General features: G+C 36.2%; 1 protein-coding gene across 5 annotated transcripts in view; it reads left to right on the top strand.

Annotated features, from left to right (window-relative positions):
- The window catches only part of LOC108570354 (protein kinase C and casein kinase substrate in neurons protein 1), a 43005-nt gene that overhangs the window by 26249 nt on the left and 1131 nt on the right, over window positions 1-15625 (top strand). Inside the window, exons 2-10 of one of the 5 annotated variants that reach the window (XM_017932202.1) lie at window positions 877-1268; window positions 1937-2125; window positions 5088-5108; window positions 5667-5747; window positions 5814-5825; window positions 9327-9553; window positions 10440-10560; window positions 12939-13049; window positions 15385-15551. In XM_017932202.1, coding sequence (XP_017787691.1) covers window positions 906-1268; window positions 1937-2125; window positions 5088-5108; window positions 5667-5747; window positions 5814-5825; window positions 9327-9553; window positions 10440-10560; window positions 12939-13049; window positions 15385-15551 — 1292 coding nt within the window. In that variant the 5' untranslated portion in view covers window positions 877-905. The remainder of the gene's footprint in view (window positions 1-876; window positions 1269-1936; window positions 2126-5087; window positions 5109-5666; window positions 5748-5813; window positions 5826-9326; window positions 9554-10439; window positions 10561-12938; window positions 13050-15384; window positions 15552-15625) is intronic. The other 4 variants (XM_017932204.1, XM_017932203.1, XM_017932205.1 and 1 more) reach the window with 4 other exon arrangements.

Here is a 15625-nt window from a genome sequence, read left to right as displayed (position 1 = left end):
GCTGCACGATTGAAAGAGAATTTCGAAATAGCCGGCTGCCATTTGTCATACGTGTAATCCTCGTTTTGCTATCACCTTGTAATCGGGAGAAGTATCAGCGGAGTACGGTATTTAGACGTAGATTTGTAACAGCTTACTAGGGAATTGGATGTCGAATCGGGGGAGGATCGTCGATGCATAATCTAATTAACTGTTCGCCCTAGATTTGCAATCGCAGTTATGCTTGTTATCGGTGTGACGAGGGGAAAGAAGTTTATTTTATTGGATGTAGAGTAATATAAGGCTTTAATGGATTGTTAGATAAATTGTTACGAAAGGGTGTCTATATGTGAACTAAAGTTGTTCCAAAATTGAGTGTTCGAGGCATTTGAAAATTATCGAAATTTTCTATCTCCATTGGAGTCTTTTAATATTTGCACGTCTCGAAGCATAGGTACGCTGAAAAATTGAACTTGAAAACATTGAAGTCTTACTTGTATACGATTACTCTAAGTTCACCAAGTCAACATTTCAATTAATTGTGAAGTTAATAAATTATTAATTTTGATTAATCGTAGTTTTCCATATTTTAGACACAGTTCGATGTTTCCCAATTCGTCTGATCTTGAATTGCGTAACATAAGTTAAAATCCAGAAATAAAATTATTCTCAAAAAGTAGAAAAAAAATTTAACGACGTTGACGGAAATAAAATATTGAAAATTTTTAAAATCCTGAAAATGCTGTTGAAACATAAAATTATTCTCAAAAAAAAAAAAAAAAAAAAACAAACATATTGCTCTTTATAACCCGAATTTATTCCTATAACTCTAATTGCAATTATTCGTTTGGAAATAATTTCATATTTAACTAACCTGGTTGACTTTTCTGATTCCAGGTGAAAGGAATTTCTCGACTTAGGCTAGGATGTCACATCACAGCGACGACAACATGCTGATAGCAACCTCGGACTCCTTCTGGGAGCCGGGTAACTACAAACGGACAACCAAGAGGATCGAGGACGGGCACAAGCTCTGCGACAGCTTAATAGCTCTAGTCCAAGAAAGGGCGGAGATCGAGAAGAGTTACGCGAAAGCGTTGAAAAATTGGTCGAAGAATTGGAACGACAAGATTGAGAAAGGACCGGAATATGGGACCACCGAGGCTGCGTGGAAAGGCGTTCTCGTCGAATCGGACAGGCTGTGTGATCTTCACCTCAGGGTCAAAGAGAATCTCTGTAACGACATCATTCAGCAGGTGAAAACGTGGCAGAAAGATACCTATCATAAGGTACGTGCATGTGTTTTAATGGATCTTCTTCACCATCTCGAGATGAAAGTCGGTGTTCCTTTCTTTCAAATTCGATTATTTATTATTACAGCTGTGTTATCCCCACCGTTTTGCACAGAAATTCTTGTTACAGTTGAAACACTTAATCACGGATTTTCTTTTTTACAATTCGATTATTTATTATTTTAGCTGTGCCACCTTTGCTTTTTGCATAGAAATTTTTCTTACCGTTAAAATTGAAATGGTCGATCGCGTTCGTTTTCTTTTTTAGAATTCGATTATTTATTAATTCTCGCTACAGTTGGAACTGAAATAATTAATCACGAACCTTCTAACGCTTAGTAATCCAGAATTACAATGATTTTATAACTTGTATTGCTTTCAAATTAATTTTCATAAAACAGAGTAACATTCGTACGAGAAAATAGTTGTCAGGGTATTGGGAAAGATAAATTTGTCAAAATTAAGCGGGTTTCAACCTCTCCGACGCGGATGGTATCGCGTAAAGAAAAAGCACACGTGAAACATTGTTTCGAGAATTATTTCAAAATCGACAATTTTCATATTTGAAAACTCGTCTCCCTAATTACAAGCACTTCGTTTTCCACGTAGATTTTGATAATTGTCGCTAATGCGTTGCTGCACTCTTGGATACGGTTCGGTTACAGTCGATGATGACTCTGAAGGAGCGCAAAGAACAGGAGGACGCGTTCAAGAAGGCACAGAAGCCATGGGCGAAGCTTTTGCAGAAAGTGGAAAAAGCGAAGTCAGAGTATCACAACAGCTGTAAAACCGAGCGGACCGCGGCGAATATGGAGAGGAACGCATCGGCCGACAGTTCGCTTTCCCCTGACCAGGTAAAACGATAGTCTATGCCGATTACAGTAATGAACAGTTACGTCATTCTTGCTCATACGTTATCGACGATTAGCGCAATTATTACGTTAACTATTTCGAATCACAGCGATTGTCGTCGTGCTCGCTTTCGAAAGGCACAAACTCTTTCCAGGCAACCGCCTCGAATCGAGTGATTTCAACGCGTGGTTCAAGACTCCTCTATACTTACACTGCTGAAAAGAGAGAAGATTACTAAACGTGTCGCGTCCATATTTACACTACCGGTCAAAAGTTTGGAATCACCGAGCATTGCAATTGACACAAAAATTTTCCAGAAGAAAGTCAGCGACTTTGAGAATTTTTTATCGTTCGAATCAATCGATATGAGATAAATTGATAAATGCAGAATTGAGATAAACTTCAGATCTATAAAAAATTAGCAGCAGATTTGATATTGATGAAAAGTGGGAGGTGATTCCAAACTTTTGGCCGGTAGTGTATATTCGTTAATTAGAGATTTGGACAAAATTGAAATTTTAGGTTAGGTTAGGTAGAACTTTAGATACATTGTGTTTCTTCGAGAAATAACGCATTTCATAATTTCCCAACGATTAACTAGTTTCATTATTCCAAATTTATGAAAATTAGTTTTCAATTCGAATAATCCTTGAACGCTGCTTTTAGAGTTTCTTCGTTTCGGAATGATTTATTTGTTAAAAAATTGTTCAGGTGTTTAAAGAAATAGTAGTCTGATGGGGAAAATGTCACATTATTCACTGTGGATTGTTTTCAATAATTTTTCTTAAATTTGACCTCCCCTCGGCTCATTTTCCAATAAAACGTCACCGATCTTGAATTTGGCACACCATCGTTGAAGTGTCTTAACATTTACACAAGCTTCTTCAAATGCTAAATTTATATTTTCACCAATTTTTATCGCAGTTTTTCCGAATTTAAACTTACAGGAAAAAATTGCGAGAATGTCCCGATTATTCATCACGTCAGATAATAGTCTGCTATTCAATACACGTGCACTACAGCAAATTCCTTCTTCTTGACTACTGTTTACAAAAATTTACGCTGGGACAAATTTTAATGTACGGTATCGAGCCGATGAAACGACATTTCATTTGCACCAACCTAATTGGTTATTAGCTCTTTACAGCTGGACTGTTATCTGTTTATGAAAGAAACAGTTAAAGTTAATCAGAAATTTCTTATTCTGCCACGAGAAGTAGGACACGATAATCGTTGCAAATATAAATTACTCGGTGCCAACGATAGTACGCAATAACGCAATGACAAACAAACGAAATAAAGCTTCGATAATGGAATATTTAGGTAATACAGCGTAATAAAAGATTAAATGCTAGGTTAATTGAAATCTTTCCGATATTTCAGACTTAGAAGAAGCTAAAAATCATGAAACTTTTCGTATTTAATTCTTTTTTTACTAAAATACATTTTATTTCAATGAGATTTTAAGGTCAAAAGACAAGAAAGCTACATTTCTTATCTCCACAAGTTTTTTCATACAAATTATCGGAAAATTTACGATATTATTTTACGCCTCGGAATTATTTTTGTACGTAAGCAGAAAGTTGTTATAATACACATAGTCTGAATAGTCTGCATCTTAAAACCGGGGCAAAGAGTGTTTTCTCGATTAAAGTTTCTCACGCTGTCTTCGATATGCCTGGATATCGCGGGTGCACTGGATAACAGAGACAAGATAAAATAGAAGTCGAGCTAATAGAGATATCGGCTGTTCTTAGATCTCAAAACAAACGTTTTACTATTTGCTGTGATAAAGTACATTACTCGTGATATAAAATTTGAAAAACTTCGGTTTTGCAGATTTCACGTGTACAATTCTATGCATGCAAAATAGTATTATAGTAATATTAAGGCGCAACTTTAAAGTTGAACTTCGACAATTATTAAATTAGTCTAATAAACAGAACTTTACAAAAGACTAAATAATTCTTCTCGTCGTTGTGTTCTTCCTAATTTACGAACAGTGTCAGAACAACGTTTCTGTCCGGTCGCGAAGCCCACCGGCCAGTAACACATCATAAACTAATAAACAGTCCTTTCCAGCCGTCTTCCTAGCCCCAAACAAATTCCTTCCCTACCATAAAACAGTTCAAGTCGCATCCTGGTCATGTTTCCTATCCCTTTCCCCTTTTGCGGGTTTTCCCCAAATTATTTCAACTTTTGCAAACCACCTTCACTCTCACGTTCTCCTTCCACTAGTTTCCTAATATCCAATCACATATCCGCATTCTTCGATTCCTTCTTTCCACCACCTTCGACTTCCAACCAATCGCGATATACACCGAGCTAATATATTCAAACGCACTACCACAAAATAGATGAGTTCAAAAACATTCTGACCAAGAGCAACGTCATTTCACCATCGCCACACCAACGATTAGAATTTTGCCCTTCCGGGATTAATTTGTCGGGAGCACAACAATACCAATTCGCGTTCACGCTTAAGCAGTTTCGCCGATTAGAATTTTGCCCTTCCGGGATTAATTTGTCGGGAGCGCAACGATACCAATTCGCGTTCGCGCTTAAGCAGTTTCGTGTCGCGAGTCGGGCATCGTACAGTTTCAAACGGAAAACGAATTTTTTCACTTTATCGATTGCAACTGATAACTACTTTTCGTTGAAATGTAATTTTCTAACTATTTTCAGCAGTGTACCCTTTGAGAGAAATAAAAATTTCAAGGCTGATTCACTTTGAATACTCGTTCTGTGTAAAACGATTCGCAGATTTGTCAGAAATTCGTGAATGAAAAAAGAAATGAAATTATTTTCGGAGCGAACAATATACTCTTAATAAAAAGCACACACGATAACACTGTGTGTACACATGTGCGTGTGTTACTAATATAATTAATGTGCATCTAAATCACGCATTCGCGGCTCAACGTAATGTAGATACTGTTGTTCTTTAGCAAGTATTATTTTCAGATGGCCCGAGGCTCTGAAAACGTATGTTAAAATTATCTCGTGTTATCTTTATCGAAAAATCTGCATGTCTTATTGTCTTGTGTCTTCGTCGTATTATCGATATCTCTACTACTGTCACGAAACGCTTCCAGATATTCGTGAATGTCTTGCACGAATAGTTCTTTATTTTGTCCGTTAAATAATTGCAAACATCAGTGTCGAGGAATTTTCTTACGAGAAAAGGAACAGAAGAGAAATTACTCCAAACCACGTGAAAATTACTAAAATATTTTAATTCGAACGTTACTTCTTTCAAAAAAAAAAAGAAAAAAAAACTTCTCTCCAGTGACATATGTATATGTATATTTACACATATATATATTTATTAAAAAAGGAACGATAACAATCTGTTAATGTATAAAATAAATTTTTACACGTTTGATTGCATTACTTTTAAGATTTCGAAACCTGTTTTGAAATATTGTTATAGTAGACATAAACGTTACGAGAAAATTATTGTTGCACGTCTCGGTGTTCGAAAGACGATTAATCGCCGTACGGAGAGGCGATCTTCTGAAAGAAGGCTAACGACGTTTTTAGATGACAGTTTGTGGATGTGATGCATGGGGCCTCAGAATACGCAAAGCCTTTAGGAAATCTAAAATAGGAGACGTTCAGCTTGTATGTATAATAATACTGCATGCGGCATGCATATCGATTAACGTTCTCTCGTTTTTTTCATTACAGAAAGCACTGCTGGTAAGCAAACTCTCTGTTGTCTCATGCTTATACTTTCCTACGTGGATAACTTTGTCACGCAAGCATCGAGCTTTTCAACGGAATACTCCAATTATCCTTATTTCTCGAGCGATTCGGTAAAATTGATCTTGATTTGATGAAAATCGTTAAAAGCGGAAACGATAATTCAAAATCGAAGTTTTCCCGCGTTATTTAGAACAACTTTCACTAAATTCCAACGTTTAATAATCGAGCATCTTTGATTAGTTGTTAATCGATACTTACATGCTTGTACATTAGTTATCGACTGTAGATAACGACTGAAAAATCGACACATTGTTGAAAAGCTTTCGTACAGAAACTCTGTAACACTTGTTCAACGAGAAAATTGAAAATTATACCTCGAACCCTTTCACTGCTGTTAGGCGCGTATAGGCGCATCGAGAATATTCTCGCACTGCGACCTTGACGCCTATAGGCGCTTTGAATATTTTCTCGCGCTGGACTGTCGGTGCTTTTTGGCTCACTTTCACCATAACCCCTTAACCTATGATTTCTTTTCTGACTACGCATCCAAGCGTCAGCCATTTACTGTTTCAGTACTGTATCAGGTAACAAAAACTAATCTGTCACAGGTTAATTATATTTAGCAATCCTTAGTCTTATAAATTCCAACGAAAGTTAGGGTTGCAACGAATTTTTCTTACCGATATAACTATTTTTCTCACATCTTCACCAGAATCTCTACCACGAGTCTGACGCGTTGTCATAGGTTAAGGGGTAAATCTAAGCCTTGATTCTTCTTCTTCACGTACTTAGTCCTACCTTAATTTTCTGAAACGATATATTGACAAAATTTTAATTGAAAATTTCTTTGAAATTTTAAAATAAATTTGTCTTGCGGCCCGCAATTGAACATCTACCGTCAGCCACATATGCGTCACGTGCTAAAATCTGCCGCAGCGAAAGGGTTAAATGGATTGCGATGCAATCAGTTCTTCCATATCGAATCCTGAAACTGACTTTATACCGCTCGATGATTGCTCGTTATCTCTGCTTATAAGTAAATTGCAGTATCTTGATATGTTTCAGTACAGAATTTCCTCTTTCTCTCTCTCTCTCTCTCTTTGTGCATAAATTCTGAATTCTTATGAACTAGTATCGCCTTAATCGCTTGGCTAGTTAATTTCTTTAACCGTAGATAGATTTGTAATTTCAAGAAACTACAGGTTAATTTACTACACCATTTTGTTCTTTTTTTTTTCTTCTCCTAAAAGCTAATTATAAGGATCGTTGATATTCACTGTTTTATGTAATGCAAAATATTGCTTCCTAAATAGGAACGTTCGCTCCTAAATACTTTTTACCTTGCTTACGTAGATTTAACGATTTCTTTCACTTACACAGTTGTACATGCAAATGTTACACAACACGAACACGTACACATATTATATTATCTACATACGCGTACTGTAAAGAACCACGAAGAATGCCCTCGAGGAGTGCTATGAGGTAAGAGAAATAACAATATCGCTAGTCATTACTGTGCATGAGACGAGATAGCGTTCCAGCGAATAGTGTTGTAACTTTATTAAGGCTTAAATAATAGCAACTTTGTTGAAAAGGAGCGAAAATTCAAGGGCATTCTGCGTGGTTCCATACAGTCACACATTTCACACAAATTCTACTTTTCCTTTTTTCACCAATTATGAAAATATCGGAACGAATGGTATTGATAAAATGCAGAACAATTAAATTGACCGTGTCGAATACCAGATATGAATAAAGATTGCAAAAAAGAAAAAAAGATTTCAGTTGCACAGCTGTCTGAGTACTCGAATACTTAACCCTTTGCGGTCCCATGTCGAGTCAGACTCGATAAATTCTAAATTATAAACGATAATGAACCTTTTTTTTATGCATTAATATTATACTGAAACTTAGTATTTTATAACTAACATTACGCTGAAGTATTGAAATAAAGGCGAACTACACGGTACTGCCCGACAGTGGCCAAATGAGCGCAGAATAATTGGACTATTCGGAGCGCAAAGGGTTAAAATTGGGATATCCGTAGAGCAGTAGGAGCCCTAATTATAATACACATTGCATATTAACCGTGGGATCAAACGAAAGTGTAGGTTGAACGGTAAGAAAATCGAAATTTAAATTCCATATTTCGCGCTTACAATTAATAACGTCCGATTACTTTATGCAAATTTCAACGAAACCATCGTCAATCTAAATCACGTTTCTCTAATCAACGTTTTTCCTCCTTGAAAAAAATCTTTTCAAAGGGTCTCTTATAATTCTACTATACTACTTACGCGTACTACGATATTTGCACGATTCTATTTTCAAATCTTACTTATCACGCACAATACAGCTGACAAAAATACACAACGTACCGCGTTAACAACAAAGGAATGATTTTATATATTTAACCCTTTCTCTGTTCACTAAAATAACAAAAAGCGGTCAAAAAATGTTCGACTTTTTTTATAATTAGTATTGCTTCTATTTATGATAAAAATACGAAAATAGAAACATATTTGACCTGTGTTTCACTGTTATTCCTAAAGATATTCTAATAATTAGTCCGAGTAATGTCTGGCGTGACAGTGAACGCGTTAATAAGTAAATGTTGTTCAAATTATGTCGTGTTTGATGCCATTTTCATCAGAAAAATCTCATCAATATGTTAAGAAAAATTTCGGGATAAAAAAAACGTAAAATTAAAAAAGTTGGTATTTAAATCGCTTGGTTGCCTCGACTCACGTTTCATCCTTATCTTTATTCGCTGTCCTTGTCTACGTTCGGCAAACTACAAAGGCGGACGCGAGGCTCGAAAACGTAGTCCCTGATTCTACAAGTGTCAGGTTTAGGTTCCTTGCGGACTGACACTTGTGGAGAATTTACTGTATTGCTTAAAATGTGTGGGGACGCTGTCCTTTATCCCTTCGCTTTTCCTGAAGTTGCACCTTTATGAGTAAGCCGTTCGAGCTTTGAACGGTCAAAGGACCCTCCTGATGCGTCAGGATAATGACTAATTCTATCGGTGTCACTATCCTAACGGTACGGACTAAACAGCGAAAGGGTTAAATGTCGTACACACGTAGATCTTAGCACCAGTTGTCTAATCGTTACGCACATAGAGATCACGCTTACTTTTTCAAAAGGAATTCTTTCGCCGTCACAATTATACGCTAGGTAAAGCTTGAGGGTAAAGAATTGGAATTCTCCTCGTAAACGATGCAATTAATTCAGAACACGTTTCGATACGCAAATACTGAAACGGGTAAACCTACGTAAATATTGTAACGCGTACGATACACCGGTATGGAATTCGTTTCGATACGCAAATTACGAATACTCGTCGCTGTTTCGTTTCTCTCTACTCATTTTATCAATCTTACGTGTCTGGTTTGCACCAAGATCTTTACCTTCAACGTAGCCGGTGTGAGAGTGCGTTGAAATTGCACGGCGAATGCTCATAGGACGGTACCTCTATTTAATCGACAGGTGAAGAAGATGCAGGACAGGGTGCAGAAGACGAAAGAAGAGGTACAAAAGGCGAAAGAGAAATACGAGGCGGCGTTGCAAGAAATTAATCAGTACAACCCGAAATATATGGAGGACATGACTCAGGTGTTCGAGAAGTGTCAAGAGATGGAGGCGCAGCGGCTTCAATTCTTCAAGGAAGTTCTCTTTGGCATTCACAAATGCCTCAATATATCTCAGGATCCGATGTAATTATATCCTTTCTTTCGTACATATTATTAGGACGATGGTACAACGAGTTCGTTCGCCTCGCTGTTAACTGATATATACAGGGTGGCCCACGTGAAACAGACCGCCTAATTATCTTCTCTGTGTATAGCTACGGTGGTAGGAGAAAATTTTTATTGGCAATGGTTAAATGGTTTCAAAGGGTGAATTAGATGAGAGACGAATTTTTCTGTTCTTTCAGTTTCACGAGAACTACTTATTGTTCAGTTTGTTATCAGAGATGTTATCAATAATCGGTATACTGGATCGCTTAAATATCTTCTCTAGTTATGGTGATAGGAGAACATTTTAATAGGTGATTTAAATGGTTTCAAAGGGTGAATAAGATTGGAAGAAAACTTTTTTTTATAAACGCCATTCTTTCTGTTTCTTTTCAAAATCACCTGCTTTTTTATACGAATGTTTAATTTACATATTTAAACGTGCATAATAGTATGACTCTAAAATTTTAAATCAAACGGAAAACTTCCTTCCATTTTTTCCATCACAAAAATTTTTCTTCGCCGTTTAAATTACGTATAAAAATTTTCTCGTACCGTCATAGCACTCTTCAAGATCTTTTCTATCACTTTCTTTAACAACGAGACCGATTAATTGAAAACTGGGTGTATTTTAAGCGAAGGATTTTGCAAAATATTGAAAATTAACGAAATGGTAATTCAATGAAATATGAGTTTCTTGACTGAACGTAGAATTTTTTTTGCAGCAGGAAAAATAGTTGGTTAATTTTATAAAAATATGTCTATTTGCTTGCAATAATCTTTAGTACGTGCCATAGAATAATAGAACTCCGTAGAATTATAGCCCAAAGAATAATTTTACATTTATATTTGCCTCTGTTTGTAGACTTCCACAAATATACGAGGAGTTCTACCATACGATTAATAACGCGGATCACGAAAAGGATCTGAAATGGTGGTCGAATAATCACGGTGTAAATATGGCGATGAATTGGCCGCAGTTCGAGGTAAGATAACGAAGATTATATGTATGCGTCTTGCAATCGTTCTTTTTATCGCATGCAAACCCTTGCTCATGATTGGAGATCCGATGTTAGAAAACATAGCCATAGAGTGAATTGAACATTATTCTTGTTCTTTCCTTCTTTTTTTTTATATTTATAACTGCATTGATATTGACCGTTAGTTATATTCCATCTGTCTGAATACTCTGCCATTTTTCGTATAAAACGACTCTGCTAAAAGTTTGCGTAGCTCCTTATAAAAATCCGAAGCGATACTTAACACGTTAAGCGCCGTGTCAGTCGCCGGTGACTGACACTATACTTTCCGTTCGGACCGCGTCAGTCACCGGTAACTAATAGTATACTTTTCGTTCGAGCCGCGTCTATTAATAAATTTTAAATAATTTGGAGATCATAAAAGAATGTACCTAAATATTACTTGTTACCAAAAAACAATTTTAACGAGTATTATTAAAACACATGCAGTCTTATCGCAACCTTACACAGATCCTCGGCCGCCAGCATAAACGGAAAGGAAGACAAAACAGCCTTGGCGCTTAACGTGTTAAGATTTTTGCTTAATTACTGGATACATTTTTCTAAATTAACATTATTAATTTATATTATATTTTTCATAACAGAAGAAACGATCGAATATACCTTCTTAACCAACGTCTTTAACCCTGTAAATGTTTTCAGTAATTGTTATTTGCGATATTTTTACTCGCTTGCCAAATTTTCGCAAATTCTTATAATTCTGCGATTTACAAATTTCTTCGCAACTTAAAATTTTTGTCTAATCCCTAAATTGAAATTGCTTATCAACCTGTAACCAATGTAACGAAATTATCTCAGAAAATGTGAAACCAAAAAAAAAAAAAAAGAACATAAAGACGTATCCAATAATAGCTGTAAAAGAGTATCTTATTGCAAATAGTATTTTTTTGTTACTAGAATTTTCATTGCATCAGTTCAGAAATTCCCCTAAACCAATAATTTTCCATTTCGGTCCCCAAATTTCTCTTCCTCGTTCAGTGATAAAGTTCTTAACACGTTCTGCGCCAGGAGAAAGGAAAATTCAAAGAGAATGGTAAACTAAACTGAAATCAGTTGCGCTGTAATAACGGAGAGCCAGCTGCAACATTGAATTGTTTCACATCTTCATCTTTTTTCACTTCTTACTTTGCTCGAGAAATTAAACGAGAAATATATTTTTTCACCTAATAAAAAAGAACCATTAAGGACCGTCGATAACTTATCAAACGATTCCAAGCCTTTTAATCAACGATACACATATTCCTGATAGCTTATACTAATCATCAATGAATTGCAAGGCACAGAATCACGTCAGCGATTCTTTTAATTATCATTACACACTGTACACCGCACAGTGCAGAATTTTTATGAAAAATTTGGTCAAAATTATTCGACCAATTTGCCGCGCGGCCAAATGCACTTAGAAATGATCAGTTTTACACGAAAACTCACAGAGAATAAAAACTTCAAAAATAAACCGATTTATGTACCTTCGCGATTTATTTTATCGCGAAATTTTCATATTGAAACTCTCAATTTGAGAATTACGCAAGGAGAACAAGGTAAAAAGGATTTACCAGTAATTTTACAATAATTTTTACATAATGCCACTCGCAGAAAATTAAAAAAATTACGATTACATTTTGATACCAACAGAGTAAGAAAAAGGAATAATCGAAAATCCTTTTTATATGGCCTTCTTCTGCCTGAATTCTGACGTTGTACGAAAATGGCCGTTACGATACTTCATTTTAATAGCATTATCAGAAAAAAGAAAAATACTTTTTCGTTTTTCAATTAAGCGCAAAAATTTGAATATTAACCAGCTTTTAAGTAAAATACTGCACTGTGCGCCGGTCAAAACGCGTCTTCAAGGGTTACACTCGTTGGCAGAACGATCTATGCAACAACGACCTGTTTCTCGTTGAGTGTACACCTCAGAAATACACTGCTCTGCAAAAAAGAAATGATAACACCTGAGAAACGAAATCGCACAAATCTGAAATTCACATGTATCGTTTGGGATATGTGAAAGGGAAAAATGATAAAAATTTAGCTTAAAAATGTCACGTTTTCCTCAAAGTAGCCCGAAAAACATGTGATTTCCAGATTGGTGCAACCCCAATTTCTAGGCGTTACAATTATTTCTTTAGCAGGCAGACCATATTTCATCGATGTCCTCCTTTCGGGACATCAAAAAAAAAAAAAAAAAAAAAAATAAAGAAAACGCAAAATCAAACAGAAATAGTTACACTCCCCTGTGTCCGATCGAACAATGTTTTCCCTTGGAATGCATGCATGTGATTGTTTTTTTCTTTTTTTTTTTGGGCGTTGCTATTATGCAGGACTACACAGAGGAGTTCCGTGACATCACCAAAGGGTCGAAGTCGAAGGAGGCACTTCCGGCTGGCTCCATCACGCTCATCAATCAGCGCCCGGTCGGCGAGGATGTGCATGTAAAGTTTTGTTATGTTTTACACCAACAAAATACCGCCTATCTGTTCCCGCTTACATGGTAAACGAACAACACGTTTATCCATGCAACACACACACACACACACACACACACACGCACGCAGAAACACGCGTATGCACGCAGAGAAAAAAGAAACAGAAAATCAAGCCTTTTTTATCGTCGCAGAGCGACGAAATTGTGTTGTAACGGGCAAACACGACGAGGTCATCGAGGATGGATTTCCTTTTTCAGCTTCTGGCATCGCCTAACTTAACTGAATTAACCGTAACCCGCTATGCGCTTGTTCTTGCACGTAATCGCAGATCTATATCGCGGGGACAAACACACGCCGAGCATGTCTCTTCACCGTTCGATGCTGGAGCGAATTTGCGACGAGATCGAGCTGGTTTCGCTGGATTGTTTCCCAGGAAAAACTGTCCGCCAGTTGTTCGTTGGTTGCATTCTTGTTCTCTCTTTGGTAGTACGTGACTCGCTGGAAAGCATTAGGGCTTGACAAATCTTAGATCGGTGCGGAGAGTTTCGAATTGTACCGGTGATGAATTTTGATTAGAAGCGGGGAGAAGTGATTAGAACGTTTGATGAAAGGTTCCAGTTAGAGATGTTGATAAATAGGACGAGTTTTTTTCTTTCGCTTCGTTCGAGAAGAAGGAATTCACGAAGAATAGTGATTTTTCGAGTAGAAGCCATCAGAGGCTTGACAAATGTTTGCCGGTGATGAATTTAATTGGAAACGAGGAAGTGACTGGGTGTGTAATTTCGTGTGACTTTTTTTTTCGCTTCATTCGAGAAATTTGACAAATAGTAATGTTTTCGACTGTTCGAGCTACAACGGTGCTCTTTATGTTGAAACTTTTCGTACTTCGCGGTGTTTAATGTGGACATTTGAATGCCTGTAAAGACCTAGGAGTGTAATATCATCGAAGGCCGTTTGAAATCTCTTTATCTATTTATAATACATGCCGATGACGCGAATTGAACGTGTGTCGATTATGCAGGCGAACGCGAATGAGTAAGACCAACAAACTGGTTGCTTATATGGAAGCGTAGAAGAATGTGAAAAATGCATTATGTAAAACATTGTGGAAAAATTTCTAAAATACTCGCTTGAAACGTTTATCACCGCATAACGATATTCTCTGCACTGTGTAATTTTTTTATAAAATAACGTCATTTGTAACAACAGCGATAAGTAGAAGAAATTGGTCTAATTGAAATTCTTTTGAAATTTTAAGTCCCAAATTTAGATCCTAAATTCGCTCCACATTTGCCATACGCCATTTGAAATTAATTTGAAATTAATTTGAAATTTTGAAATCTCAAATTTAGATCCTAAATTCGCTCCATATTTGCCGTACGCCATTTGAAATTAATATTGAAATTTTGAAATCTCGAATTTAGATCTCAAATTAGCTCTACATTTACCATACGCCATTTGAAATTAATATTGAAATTAATTTGAAATTTTAAAATCTCGAATTTAGATCTCAAATTCGCTGTGCATTTATCACACGCGATTTGAAATTAATATTGAAATTCCGAAATCTCGAATTTAGATCTCAAATTCGCTCCACATTCGCCATACGCTCGCAAACATGACTACTAGCATCGTGTATCATTATCCTTTGATACGTAATTGTTTATAGTTACAAACAGAGTCAAAGCTGAGCGTAAATCAAACATGCTTGCAACCAGAAATCATCCGCACAGTAAATTCGCCACATGGTAAAACTGTCACGTCCATAAGCGCAAATTACGTCCACGTTCATTGTATTAACGAATATATATATTGTCACGTTTGTTATCGCATGATATATAGCAACAACCGAGCACCCGTGAAGAGAAGCAAGTTCTGAAAAACTGATAATAGCAAACACGAACGAATAATACATTTAATATTGATTCATTCCACACACACACAACTGCAATTCATTTTCGTTTCTTCAACTCATTTTGTGTATCGAAAAATAATTTGTTATTTAAATATCACGTCTAACGACGTTCAAACGAAATTTTGATTTGTAAAATAACACGCAAGGTTCACCTTCAGCTTGCAAAATAACAAATCTAAAATGTTGCAAATAATTGTACATATAATATATAATAAATATGTGCTTCTCATATTGAGCATAATAAACATGTAAATGAAGATTCAACGATTCAAGGCACAATTTGGTTGCACGCATGATTTATCACGATATATAAATATTTATGATTACCATTTAAATGCTGTACAAAATTGTAAATATGTAAATGTACCATTTGAAACTCTTGTTAGATGACGATGTACTTAATGTAGTGATCTTCCGTCGATATAGGAATACCCACCGGTTAATAATAAATCAAAATCGAAGCCTACTGCACGGGTAATATCGACAGACGGCAACCACGGGGATAACAAAACCGAAACGATTAGTTCCAGCAAACATCCTTCAGAGAAAAATAATCACGATGGCAATTCATTGAATAGGACCGCTACTATCACGTAAGTTTTCTATTGTTTTTCACGTTGAAGCATCAGTCTTTACCACCTCGAGCATGTCTTTGATCTTTTTAAGA

The sequence above is a fragment of the Habropoda laboriosa genome, unplaced genomic scaffold (genome assembly GCF_001263275.1).
Source record: "Habropoda laboriosa isolate 0110345459 unplaced genomic scaffold, ASM126327v1 scaffold70, whole genome shotgun sequence".
NCBI classification, from domain to species: Eukaryota; Metazoa; Arthropoda; class Insecta; order Hymenoptera; family Apidae; genus Habropoda; species Habropoda laboriosa.
Note: the sequence above shows the minus strand (reverse complement) of the source record. Positions and strands in the feature narration are given on the sequence as shown.